Source organism: Rattus norvegicus, chromosome 5 (assembly GCF_021556685.1).
Source record: "Rattus norvegicus strain SHRSP/BbbUtx chromosome 5, alternate assembly SHRSP_T2T, whole genome shotgun sequence".
Taxonomy (NCBI): domain Eukaryota; kingdom Metazoa; phylum Chordata; class Mammalia; order Rodentia; family Muridae; genus Rattus; species Rattus norvegicus.
The window spans coordinates 150,505,090-150,518,278 of NC_141538.1; the positions used below are offsets into that span (position 1 = coordinate 150,505,090).

At 48.0% G+C, this 13,189-nt stretch overlaps 1 protein-coding gene, 1 long non-coding RNA gene and 4 other non-coding genes across 7 annotated transcripts; 5 read left to right on the forward strand and 1 right to left on the reverse strand.

The window, feature by feature from the left end:
* Window positions 1-2,803: 2,803 nt before the first annotated feature.
* Window positions 2,804-4,478, reverse strand: Rab42 (RAB42, member RAS oncogene family). Its single transcript, NM_001399815.1, is given in 2 exon segments — window positions 2,804-3,797; window positions 4,234-4,478. Coding segments are annotated over 2 exon segments (648 nt in total). The 5' UTR covers window positions 4,461-4,478; the 3' UTR covers window positions 2,804-3,376.
* Window positions 4,479-10,002: 5,524 nt separating this feature from the next.
* Window positions 10,003-12,824, forward strand: LOC120102992 (uncharacterized). 2 transcript variants are annotated; one of them, XR_015621176.1, is made up of 5 exons: window positions 10,003-10,264; window positions 11,631-11,701; window positions 11,937-12,002; window positions 12,258-12,312; window positions 12,659-12,824. It is a non-coding gene; the product is annotated as an uncharacterized LOC120102992 (long non-coding RNA). The 2 variants fall into 2 exon arrangements; XR_015621177.1 differs by lacking the exon at window positions 11,937-12,002.
* LOC120103261 (small nucleolar RNA SNORA16B/SNORA16A family) lies at window positions 10,822-10,957 on the forward strand. Its single transcript, XR_015621538.1, has one exon. It is a non-coding gene; the product is annotated as a small nucleolar RNA SNORA16B/SNORA16A family (small nucleolar RNA).
* LOC120103274 (small nucleolar RNA SNORA44) lies at window positions 11,738-11,866 on the forward strand. Its single transcript, XR_015621554.1, has one exon. It is a non-coding gene; the product is annotated as a small nucleolar RNA SNORA44 (small nucleolar RNA).
* Window positions 12,029-12,158, forward strand: Snora61 (small nucleolar RNA, H/ACA box 61). The gene has a single exon (XR_015621560.1). It is a non-coding gene; the product is annotated as a small nucleolar RNA SNORA61 (small nucleolar RNA).
* On the forward strand, window positions 12,515-12,588 carry Snord99 (small nucleolar RNA, C/D box 99). Its single transcript, XR_015621506.1, has one exon. It is a non-coding gene; the product is annotated as a small nucleolar RNA SNORD99 (small nucleolar RNA).
* Window positions 12,825-13,189: the final 365 nt, after the last annotated feature.

The following is a 13,189-nucleotide window of genomic DNA, read 5'->3' on the forward strand; positions in this document are numbered from 1 at the left end:
AGTCTCACAACAGCCCTGGGAGACCAAAGCTGTTGGCATTCCTACTTTGTAGCTGTGTGACTGTAGCCTTCTGGACACTGCAAGGAGGCACTGGGCACAATGACATCAGCTTTTCTCCGAGTGGGTCTGGCCTGGGCGACAGGGGATTTCCAGACTTATTCTCCCAACCCCGACTAGAATGTTCATTTTGTTTTGTTTCTGAGATCCTTCTCACCATGTAAGCCAGATTGGCCAGGAACTCCTGATCTTCCTATCTCAACTTCTGAGTGTTACCTGCTCAACCATTCTGAATGACTATGCCGAGAAACAACTGGTTCAAGTTACCCTGAATGACCTGTCCCATAGCGGAAGAAGTGACCAGGCATGGTGGTGCATGCCTGGAGCCCCAGCACTGTGGGAGGTGGAGGCAGAAGGATCAGAAATTCAAGGTCATCCTGCTTGGTTATAGAGTCAGAGGCCAGTCTATCCTACATGAAACCCCGTCTCAAAAAACAGCAAACAAAAACATTGCACAAGACGTTATGAATGTTTATTGTCACAGAACAGAAGAAATAAGTATAAATTCGTTTGCCATAATAAACATGAAGGCTTTAGACCGGCTGCAGCCAGGTGGAAAAATCTCTCTAGGTTCCGGATTAGTTTTGTTTTGTGTTTTGTGGTGCCTGCTTGGTTGGTTGGTTGGTTGGTTGGTTGGTTGAATTTTTTTGAGATAGGGCTTCTCCGTGTAGCCCTGGCTGTCCTGGAACTCACTCTGTAGACCACAGTGGCCTCGAACTCAGAGATCTATCTCTTGCCTCTGCCTCCTTGTGCTGGGATCAAAGGTGTGCGCCACCACTGCCCAGCCTTATGTTTTGTTTTTAATCCATGTTGGCCTAGGATCTCTGGTTTCAAACTAGCAGTGATTCTCTTACAGGGCACCAGGCTAGACCCAGACATTACCTTAAAGCATTATTAGCCTTGGGGTAGTGGAGGCTGGACGGCTGAAAAACTTCAATCAAGGCACCACAATCTAAGGCCGGCCTGGGCTACACAGTGAGTTTGAGGTTAACTCCCATTCTCCAGAAGCAGAGGCAAAAAAAACCATGAAGAGTTAGAGACTCCCCTCATTTATAGCCCTTCCCAGGTCAGCCACAAATCTTGCCTAAAATTAGCCAAAACTAAAAGTAAGCCACAAAATAAACCCAAAACATAAAAGTTGGAGGGGGGCTGTTGTAGGCCATAATTGCTCATAGCCCGCTCATGTCCGCTGGCACAGTTACATCACTGAAAATGCCTCTCAAGTTGGGTCGACTCTTGGTATAAATACCATCTCTACCAAGAAGCCTTCCACAATTGTCCCGCCTTGGCCATTCCAACCCACAAGGTCCCCTTGCTGGTCACACATCCATGCAACAACGTCTCAGCTGAAGAGGAGCATATAGATGTTTGTCTGCGGCCATTGGAGAGGGAGAAGGAAGCAGGATTGGCAGAGGGAGAGCCTAGCCCTCCTCACAATGATGCCTTCCATGAAGCCCATGGAGACCGACAAAACTGGATTTGATCTTTGCATGCGTCTGAGAGAACATGGGTACTTGTTCACTTGTTCAATTCTTAGTGTTCTAGGCTGGCCTCAAACCTTCATCCTCACTATGTAGCTAAGGGTGACCTTGAACTTTTGTCCTTGTCTCTGTGTGCCCAGACATGTATGTATGACAGTGTGTGCTGCCATGCCTTACACTTATTTAATTTTATGTATTTTTGAATATTGCGATTTTTTTTTCTTTTTTCTTTTTTTTTTTTCCGGAGCTGGGGATGGAACCCAGGGCCTTGCGCTTGCTAGGCAAGCGCTCTACCACTGAGCTAAATCCCCAACCCAATATTGCAATTTTTAAAGTTCATTTATTGGTATGTGTACGAGTGTTTGACCCGCATGTACATCTGGGCGCCAGTACCTGGTTAATGCCTTCAGTGAGTCCCCTGGGACTGGAGTTAGACTATCATAGACTGCTGTGCAGGTGCTGGGAATTGAGTCTGGCCCACCGGGAGGACAGCCAGTGTACTCAACCCTGAGCCACTTCCTGTATGACTGTTTTGCCAGCATGCATGTATGTGTGCTATATACGTGCCCGGTGTCCTCGGAGGCTAGACAGGAGCATCAGATCCCCTGGGGCTGAAGTGATAGATGGTTGTAACACACTGTGTAGATGCTAAGAATTGAATTACTACTCTACACCATTAACGAGGGCTTGGAACTGCTGAGCCATCTCTCCAGCCCCTTCCCTGCCTCCTTCTTTGTTGTTTGTTTTGACATTATCTTACTGAGTAGCACAGCTCTGGCTGGCCTGGAACTTACTATGTAGATCAGGTCCACCCATCTGTCTCCTCAGTGCTGAGGTGAAAGGAACGGGCTTCTAGCCTTGAAGAAGGCAAGTTCTTTCTTTCTTTTCTTTTTTCTTTCTTTCCTTTATGTATATGAGTACACTGTAGCTGTCTTCAGACACACCAGAAGAGGGCATCAGAGCCCATTACAGATGGTTATGAGCCACTATGTGGTTGCTGGGATTTGAACTCGGGACCTCTGGAAGAGCAGTCAATGCTCTTAACCGATGAGCCATCTCTCAGCCCAGAAGGCAAGTTCTTTCACACCATCCTCACAGACAGATGTGGGTTGCTCTAAGGATGTCTAGGTCCCAGGCAGTACACAAATCGGAGGTCCATCATCCAATGGGATCCTGGCAAACACCCTGATGACTCCTCCATGTCTACCATGATGAGTCCAACAATTCTGCTGCTCATTCATGCTCAACCCTGAAAGTCACTAGAATTCCCCAGACTACCTTGCCAGCAAAGCAGTGGACAGATACTGGGAATCTGTCTTCCAGCCCAGATATGCTGCCAGAAATAAGCTTGTGGAAGCCGAGAAAGAAGCCCAGAAGAAGAATATTACCACTCACCTGTCAATTAGACAGGCTGTGGTGGGGCAAGCCTGTCCCTATTGGTCTTTGTGTGTAGCCTGATGCACTGGAAGAACAGCCAGTGCCCCCAAGTCACAATAAGTCACATACCTGATCTTAGACTCTCCCTCTAGAAAGGAGTTGTGCTGAGAACTAAAAACCCAGGAGAGGTTCTGGCCTAGTGGTACACTTCTGTAATCTCAATCACTCAAGAAGGTTACTAGTTCAAGGCCAGCCTGGGCAATTTATCAAGATCCACTCTGAAAATAGAAAAGGGTTGGGGCTCTCTGTAGCTAAACCCTGTGTTCAATCTTGAAAAATCCAAGAATTAGATGGCAGGGACATGTCAGGAGACTGCTAGGAGTCTTTTTGTCTGTTGCCCTCCTATCTCACCTGGAACCACTGGTTAACCACGGCTCTGGTTAACCCTTTCTCTCCTGGAGTCAACACTGGCATGGGCCTGAGTCCTGCTTCCTGCTGGAGGATCTAGGGTTTGGGGCTCTATGGAGGAGCCGGACACCTGCCCAGTCCTCTTCCAGTTTGATGTCCCCCTGCTGCAGGGCCTGTTCGATGGCGCTGGTGACAGTGTCAAAGGCCAGGTCCACATTGCAGTTACTTTTGGCTGAGGTCTCCACAAAGGCCATGCCCAGGGAGGCAGCAAGTTCCTCCGCCTCCTGAGTGGAGACACATCGGGTGCTCAGGTCGCACTTGTGGCCAACCAGTAAGAAGATCACCTTGTCAGAGCCATGAGTGGATATGACCTCCTGGTGCCAGGCTTGGATGTGTTCAAAGGACTCTCTGTTCGTCACATCAAAGACCAACAGGACACCCACCATGTTCCGGTAGAAGGATCTGGTGATGCACCTGGAGAGGGGGGGTGTATAATTGGGAGGAGTCTTAATGCCTTTAAGACAGCCGTAGAGCCCACCCCCACTTCCACCCCGAGATCCACAGAAGGCGGAATCCAGCAGCCCCTACCTATGCCTCTACACCAGCCTTCCTTCCCATCCCCTTAACTTGTCTGGCTCGTGCTCCTTGGGCTCTCTCTTTATCTCGGGGAAGGTTCAGAATTTCAGTGCAAATCCCCTTTATTCTGACATTCCTCTAGGGCTCGGTAAGGGTTTTGGGTGTGGGCATGTTGCTCAAAGACAGCGAAAGCTCTGTGGAGTTTGTAGGATGGGTGACTAAGTAGGGAGGGGCTGGCAGGGGAGGGACCATGGAGCCTTGCTTGAGCCCTGCAGTTGGCACCTGTGCTAAAGGGTCCCCCTAGGTGACTGACATTACTCCCTTCCCGCCGCACCTGAAGCGCTCTTGGCCTGCGGTGTCCCAGAGCTGCAGCTTGACCCGCAGCCCAGCGGGCAGCCGCAGCGCGCGGCTGTAGAACTCCACGCCCACAGTGGGTTCGGGATCCAGCTCCGCTGCCCCCCGCGCGCCCGCCACGTAACACCGCAGCAGTGACGTCTTGCCCACTGCCGCGTCCCCGAGCAGCGCGATCCGAAATTGGTAGCTGCAGCCTGCCGCCTCCATGGGATCTGAGCTCCCCGCGGACCTCGGAAAGTTTCCGCGTGACTCCGCCCCTCCTCTTCCTTCTGCTTCCCCCTCCTCCCCTCCCCTCCTCTTTTTCCTCCTCCCATCTTCCTCCTCCTTCCCCTCCTCCTCTTCTTTCTATGGGGTCCGCACCCCACCCCCATACTGATACAGCCTCCTAGGAAGGGTCAAGGTCTGGGGAACTTGATAACTTGCTCCTTGAAAGCAATCCCTGATGTAATTGGTTGGGCAAGATGGAAATCTCTACCTCTGTAAAAATGAAGCAATGACCACCTTTGCTTCACAGGGTAAAGGAATTAAAAAGCCTTTAATCCCAGCACTCACTCGGGAGGCACAGGCAGGAAGATCTCTGAGTTGGAGGCTAGCCTGGTCTACAAAGTTCCAGGGCAGCCAGTGCTATGCAGAGAAACCTTGTCTTGAGGGAAAAAGAGAGAGAGAAAAAGAGGGGGAGGGAGGGAAAAAGAAGCAGAATTAAAGTAGAAAAAGTGGAAAGTGGGGACTGGGAGTAGCTTAACCTCCAGGCCTTGTGGCCTAAGATACCAAGTTAGAGTGTCTCTTTAATTCTAACCCTGTGCCTGTGCTTTCCAGGCACCTCTGCTGGACCAAGGGTATGGGAAGTGTCCCTGTCCAGGTTCCTCTTTTCTGGAGTCTTACTGGGGCCTTTGCCAGTGCAAGGGTCAAAGTGAATGTCCAACAGCCCCAGTGCCTTGGGTAGCAGGGTCCTAGGACAGAGTTGAATATACTCTAGCAGAGGAGACAGACAAGCAGACAAGACAGAATATGAGGCTAGACTCTGGAGAGTAACATCTAGATTGGCTTTAGGGGCTTATTTTAGGTCTGAGGAGTCCAAGGCTCAAAGGTGTGGCTTGTCCCAGGTCATACAGTGCCTCTTAGAGTCACAGTGACTCTATGGCAGGGACTCAGCCCTCAGGACTCCCCTGATGCCTCAAAAGGGACAGTCAAAAAACCAGAATGACATGGTTGGGTCTTGAGTGAGTCCCACTTGGATTAAAAGGTCAGCATGTATGCATTCAAATATGGCTTCTAGAAACCTAAGGAGTTGAGACTGAAGTTCTGGCTGGTCCCAGGCAGTGTTTGCTTGTTTGTTTGTTTGAAGACAGGGTTTCTCTGTGTAGCCCTGACTGTCCTAGAACTGCTCTGTAGACCAGGCAGCCTGCCTCTGTCACCACCACCCAGCCTGGGCCCAGGCAGTTTTCAACCTTAGAAGCAGGTGGTTATTCTGCTGGAGAGACTGAAGCTTGAAGAAATGCCATAGCAACCCCAAGCTCACTCACCAAGAAAGACTTCAACATCTGGCAAATCTATACATGCAAGACCAAAGTTTTGGGTTGTTTTTTTGTTTTGAGGTATGGTTTCTCTGCATAACAACATTGACTGTCCTGGAACAACTCACTTTCTAAAAGTTTTGTTTCTTTTTTTTTTTTTTTTTCTTTTTTCTTTTTTTCGGAGCTGGGGACCGAACCCAGGGCCTTGCAGTTGCTAGGCAAGTGCTCTACCACTGAGCTAAATCCCCAACCCCGAAGTTTTGTTTCTTATTTAAGCTACTCACAGGGATCTGAAGCAGCCAGGGTTCGTTCTTATTTATTTATTTATTTATTTATTTATTTATTTATTTATTTATTTATTTACTGAATGTGAGCACACTGTAGCTGTCTTCAGACACACCAGAAGAGGGCATCAAATCCTACTATAGATGGTTGTGAACCACCATGTGGTTGCTGGGATTTGAACTCAGGACCTCTGGAAGAACAGCCAGTGCTCTTACTGTCTTTTTTTTTTTTTTTTTTTTTTCTTTTTTGTCGGAGCTGGGGACTGAACCCAGGGCCTTGCGCTTGCTAGGCAAGCGCTCTACCACTGAGCTAAATCCCCAACCCGAACAGAACAGCCAGTGCTCTTAACCACTGGGCCATCTTTCCAGGCCTTTCTTCTTCTTCTTCTTCTTCTTCTTCTTCTTCTTCTTCTTCTTCTTCTTCTTCTTCTTCTTCTTCTTCTTCTTCTTCTTCTTCTTCTTCTTCTTCTCCTCCTCCTCCTCCTCCTCCTCCTCCCCCTCCTCCTCCTCCTTCTCCTGCTCCTCTTCGTCTTCCTCCTCCTCCTGCTCCTCCTCCTCCTTCTCCTGCTCCTCCTCCTCCTCCTCCTCTTCCTCTTCCTCCTCTTATTTACTTACATCCTCTCCTTCTACCCTGTAGGTCCCAGGGATTGAACTCAGGTCTTCAAGCTTGGCACCAAGTGTCCTTACCCAATAAGCCAGCTTGATGACCCTCTCTCTTCTCACTGATTCTAAACAAAGAAACAAAAGCCATTTATGTACTCTCTGTAAATAATCCTAGCCAGGGTAGCTGGGCCAGTGTGGAGAAGCATGAAACAGCTGGAACTGAGCCCTCCCCAAGGATGGGATGCACAGCCCTCCAGTCAGTCCTCACAGGCTGTGCAGCGTCAGCATTAGATTCTTTGAACTTTGCATTTTCTGTTTCAGAGGCTCCCACTAGGGCTGGGGTCATGTGACTGCCTCTGACTGCACTGACACTGGAATCCACAGTTCAGCTCACCCATGCCATAGATAAGGAGTGTGTAACCCAACGGGCTAGCAATTTCCCTTCTCTATGCCCTACTTCTTCATCTACAAGGCTAATCCTCACAGGGTGGCTCAGACAGAACTATAGACCTCAGCAGCAAAGGGAGATTTTAAGTTTCTGTTCAAGGGCCACTTACTGGTTACACAATTGCAGCCAAGTTTCATTCACCCACTCCCCCACCCCCATCATCACCTGGAGGCCAGTGGACAAGTGTGGAGTCAATTCTCCCTATCTTTTATGTGGGTTCTGGGCATTGAACTCAAGTTCCAGAGTTGTGGGGCTAAAAAGATGGCTCAGTGGTTAAGAGCACTGACTGCTCTTCCAGAGGTCCTGAGTTCAATTCCCAGCAACCACATAGTGGCTCACAACCATTTGTAGTGAGACCTGATGCTCTCTTCTGGTGTGTCTGAAGACAGCTACTGTGTACTTACATATCAATCAATCAATCAATCTTAAAAAAAAATTCCAGAGTTGTGCGTTACCTGCTGAGCTGAGCTCTCTCGCTGGTCTGCTCCATCGTTTATAAACAAGTACACATGGAGAAGACAGAGGAGGTGTGCTTGCTTTTTGGGGAACCCCCTTCTAATGAGGAAGACAGAAAAGCAGAGTGGGCTGGAGTGCTTGCTCAGCTGGTCAAGTGCTTGCCACCCAGGCCTGAGCACATGAGTGCCATTCCGCCATCTGGAAAGACTGGAGTAGTAACCGTTAGTAACCCGAGCACTGGGAGGAGGAGGCAGAACTATCCCTGGGCACTCTCCTACTTCAGTGAGGCAAACTTCAGGCCAATGAGAGACCAAATCTTTTTTTTTTTTTTTTGGAGCTGGGGACCGAACCCAGGGCTTTGCACTTGCTCTACCACTGAGCTAAATCCCCAACCCGAGAGACCAAATCTTAAAAAACAAGGAACAAGGAAGGGTGGGATGGTACATGTCTTTAATCCCAGCACACAGGAGGAAGAAGCAGGTGGATCTTTGTGAGTTCAAGTCCAGCCTGGTCTATATAGTATAAGACCCTGTCTCAGAAAAAAACAAAACCACCTCGATAAACTACCACTCCCAGCTTGCTGTGGGGGCGGGGCGTAGGATCCAAACTGTGGTCTTCACGCTTGTGCAGTAAATGCTCTTAACTAACCTCTGAGGCGCCTCTCCAGCCTGAAACCTAGGTTTTCAGGCGTATGTAGAGGCGAAAGGATAGAACTTAGGAGCAGTATGTGGTAAGTCCAGTGATGCCCTCCCTAATATTGGAGTAGAGGAAAAACCTGGGCCTGGCAGGGTGCTTTTAATTCCAGCCAAGTGGGAGACTGAGGCCTGAACAAACTAGTGAGATGCTGTGTAAAATTAAAAAAAAAAAAACAAAAAACAACAACAAAAAAAAAAAAAAAAAAAAAACAGAAAAAGAAAATGTCACCTCTCCACTCTGTACTGTAGAGGTGATACAACCAGCTGCCCCCTCCCGCGCCCCAGTGACTTTCTGCAATGAAGGACTGTAATCTGGGATTAAAAGGCAAATAAACTATATTCACCCCTCAAAGAACATAAACATTAGGGGAAAAAGGTTAATGGAAAAACAAAATGAACCCCACCACAGAATAGGTAATAAATCTTGGCAACTACTATTTATTTATTTATTTATTTTTTTGGTTCTTATTTTCGGAGCTGGGGACCGAACCCAGGGCCTTGCGCTTCCTAAGTAAGCGCTCTACCACTGAGCTAAATCCCCAGCCCCTTTATTTATTTATTTGTTTATTTATATTTTCTTTTTTTGAGACAGGGCCTCAAAACTTACCTTAACAGGGGTTGGGGATTTGGCTCAGTGGTAGAGCACTTGCCTAGCAACCGCAAGACCCTGGGTTCGGTCCCCAGCTCCGAAAAAAAGAAAAAAAAAAAAAAACAAAAAAAACAAAAAAACTTACCTTAACCAATTCCAGGGCAGGGGCAGGGGCAGGGGCAGGGGCAGGGGCAGAGGCAGGGGCAGGTGAATCTTTGTGAGGTCAAAGCCAGCCTGGTCTACAAAATAAGTTCCATATATAATAGAGAGCTCCTATCTCAAAACAAATAAACAAACCCCTTTCGTTCACCTTTTAATCCTCCTTCCACCTCCACAGTGCTGGGTTAACAGACCTGGGTGAACATCAGAGGCCCAGGCACTGGAGCGTGTGTATTTACTCAGGGTTTCATGCATTCACCCACCGAACTTTCTCTCCAGTCCACTTACCATGCGAGCTCTCCCCCATTTCTTTTTTTTTTTTAATTGGATTTTTTAAATATACATTTCAAATGTTATCCCCTTTCCCTATTTCCCATCCATAAGCCCCCTATTCCATCTCCCTCCCCCACCATGTATGCTTTTGAGACTCATTCATTCATCTCATGAGCAAAGTCGGTACACAGTCGTTGCTTTGGGTGTCCGAGCTGTGCCCAGCGTCTAGTTTACCTTGCTTGCTAGCTGTGATCCATTCTTCAATCCCTATGAAAGGGTATAACCATGAAGCCCGTACACAAGGCATGTATGAACATGAGATGGAATAATAGGGCCAGCGTAAACAGGAGTTGCTTAGAAAACACACAGCAGCAGAGGAAATCAGCTTTGAACAAATAACACATCCATCTGGGTCCTCCTTTAATAAGACCTGCCAGCGTCCGGTTGCCCTTCTGGCATCCCGGAATGCTCCGGGCGGAAAACCCTTTCTGAGATCGGTGTTAATTCAAAGTAGCCCGGGGACATAATCCGTAGGAATCAGAGCTGGTCTGAAATATGAGTTGAGCTCTCTGGCCCTGGTGGAAGCCACTAAGATCAGGGACAGGTCAGGAGCAGGAACCAGGATGTCCTATGGACTACATTTCCCAGAGGCTACGTGCGGCAGGCGGATGACGCAGACGCGGCTGAGGGCGCGAGCGTATATAATTCAGCTGCAGGCCGCTCTCAGTCCTTTCTCTCCTCGTCCGCGTTCTTTGTTTTTTTGATATGGCGCCTTGTATTTCTTTCCAGTCTTGCCCCCCGCCCCCCATTCTCCCAGTTCCCCAGCCCACCGTACTCGGTCTGCATCCCCGGATGGTTCCTCAGTGGCCGCGGGATACGGAGCCTGCTGCTAAGGAACCGGGATTCTCCATTTCGGCAGTAGAAGCACGGACCCTAATGGTCGCATGCGCAGTGATAATTCCGCGGCCTACCGACCGCGCCTTTTGACTGGTGAGTGCTGCAGATTATCGGTTTGGGGGTGATGAGATTTGTGCCTTGATGGGATTACGAGCTTGGGTGCAGTAACCTTATTAGGATGACGCCAACTGGAAAGGGCCGTGTCCATTACCCTTCAGTGACCCTTGGCGACCAACCTCGCTCCTGTGTTAGGTGGGATTTGGATCCTGCCACGTGCTAGGCGATCCCTAAGTCAACCACAGTATTAAAGCCTTTAAAGAAAAAGTCAGGACCTTGACCTGGCCTTACTCGTACAGAGTTGGGTAAGACTTGTATAAAGCCTAGCTTTCTCGTTTTCTGATTGCAAAAAGCCGCCATTTTATTGAGCTTACCCTGATATCTTCAGCATGTTAAACTTTTGTGCGGAGACAGTAGGGTCATTAATTTGATACAGCTTTGGGTTCTAGTCAAGAACCTGTCTCAATGTCTAATAAATGTGCACGTATTAAAAGGAGCCTTAAGAGCTTACAGGATTGCCGTTTTCAGGTGTCTCTAGGAGACGGTTGTGAGACAAGTGGCTTGTGGGTTTGAGGTTTAGTAACCACTATCACCGTGGCCCTTATCGAAGCTGCAGCTGCTTCTACATAGCTGCTGTGGTCAAAAAGGTGGCCCAGAGAAACAATTTTCCTTGACGGTCGCGGTTCTGTTTCCTATAACTGATCTGCAACATTTTGGGAAAAGACAGCTCCACCTTAAGGTTTTTCCGGGATATGTAGGGATCTTTATTATTCGAAACGTGGCGTTTATTCCAGCACTCAGGAGGCAGGTGTGGCTCTGAGCCTAATCTACTGAGATTTCAGGCCAAATAGGCCTACATTGGAAAACTGGGCTGGAGAGATGACTCAGCAGATAAGAGAACTGCTCTTCCAGAGGTCCAGAGTTCAAATCCACCACACGGTGGCTCACAACCAACTTTATTGGGATCTGTTGCCCTCTTCTGGTGTGTCTGAAGACAGCTACAGTGTACTCATAAGTAAATCTCTTAAAAAAAATGGGAAGATGAGGTCCATAATGTGAAATTCACAAAGAACCAATAAGCAATTAAAATTTTTTTTTTGTTCTTTTTTTCGGAGCTGGGGACCGAACCCAGGGCCTTGCGCTTCCTAGGTAAGCGCTCTACCACTGAGCTAAATCCCCAGCCCCAGCAATTAAAATTTTAAAAATGAAAAGAACTTTGTCTCAAATTATATCACGTGTGATATAAGCCAACAAAAAAAACCATTTTGAAAATAGCTTGCGGAGCCTTCAAACATCTATTGGTATAGAGCAATTCGTTGGTCACTGCTGTCACATTGCTTTTAAGATAGGGACCCAGAATATGGAACAAGATTGTATGTAATTATGTTGCCATTTATCTTAGCTGTTCAGGTGAAGATTGTGGTGAGGAAGGAGACCAGAAGATGGGCCGATGAGGAGACGAAGCAGGGCCTGGTGAGCTTGGGTTGGTCGGTTACCTGGTGAGAAGTGAAGCATGTTTCCAAGGGCTGTGGCTGCTCATAGCCATGGGATCTCCAACTGCATGCCAGAGTAACGGAGAGACTTTGACAGCCCAGGTTATCACAGTGCCTGCTGTTGCCACTCAGCTCTCCTATATGTTTTTCCACTGGAGTTATGAGCTGCCTGTCCTTCTGTCCTGTGGTATTCAAAACAAACTTTCCTTCTGCAGTGTGCACTTGGGCGGTTCTTGGAAGAGTGAGGAGACAGCCTTTCAGCCTCTGCTCATTAACCTAAGGTAAAGTTGCTGTCTGAGACAGCCTGACCCTCTGGTCTCCCTTTCCCATCGGATCTTGATGCTGGTCTTGGTGGTCGTAAAGGAGGGAGAGTACACTGAAGCTGGCCTCACAGCGATGCAGTTTTGTGTAGAGCATCAGGCCAGATTCAAACATGCCTGGGCTTCTAGATAGAATGGGATAATTTGAGAATTGGAAATGCCCTTGCTAAGTACTGGCTTATTTAACATTCATGTGTTTTTTTTTTTTCTTTAAAGGACCATGTGACCAGTGAGGTGGCCATCTTGTGATTTGGTCTGCATTATTTGTTGGGTAAGTTTAAGTTGAGGACTTTTAATGAGTGAACCCTGTATATAGCAGAACCTCTGGTGTATAGAGAGGCTAGCCAGCACCTCAGTCTGGCCTGTATGTGCTGTTAACATCTGGGACAAAGATGGCTTGGCTTGCCCATTGAAGACCATTAGCACCGTCCAGTAATCCATCGGGAGACTGTAAGGAGGGGGGAAGCTCAGACACTGGTCTGTGATGAAACCCATTATCAGTGGACATCTATGGATGAGAAATGCGGATATGGGACTGAGACCAGTTGCTAGGAGAAACGGGAGGTGGGAACTGAGTCTGAGGATGGAACTAATACAGGTTTGTACTTCATTTTCAGAAAAATGTCACAAGAAGATCACACTGGGATTTAGAAGTTTCTGGCTAATACTTAGCCAGGTAGCCTTTTGTGGCCAGATTGGTCTACAAAGAGAAACAGCATTTTGGAAAAGTGAAATACCTTTGTAACCTAACATGCAATTGGTTCAATAAAGACTTCAAATTTCTTTCTCTGATTGGATTTAAAATGGGACAGGCCAGCTCTTTCTAGTCTGCTGCATTGTGAGTTCCAGGACAACCATGTTCCCCGTGATTTGATGGGGCCTGCAATCTTTTCTTATAGTACCACAGGATCAGAGAGTGTGGTGGCCAGGCAGGCATGGGGACAGCCATTTTTTTTTGGTTCTTTTTTTCCCACAGCTGGGGACTGAACTCAGGGCCTTGCACTTCCTAGGCAAGCGCTCTAACACTGAGCTAAATTCCCAACCCCATGAAATCAGCTCTTATACCTTCGGCCAGGCCTGATCAGACCATTGCACTATCTAGACAGGAATGACCACTGACTGCTAAGGCACTTCTAAATGTCATGTAC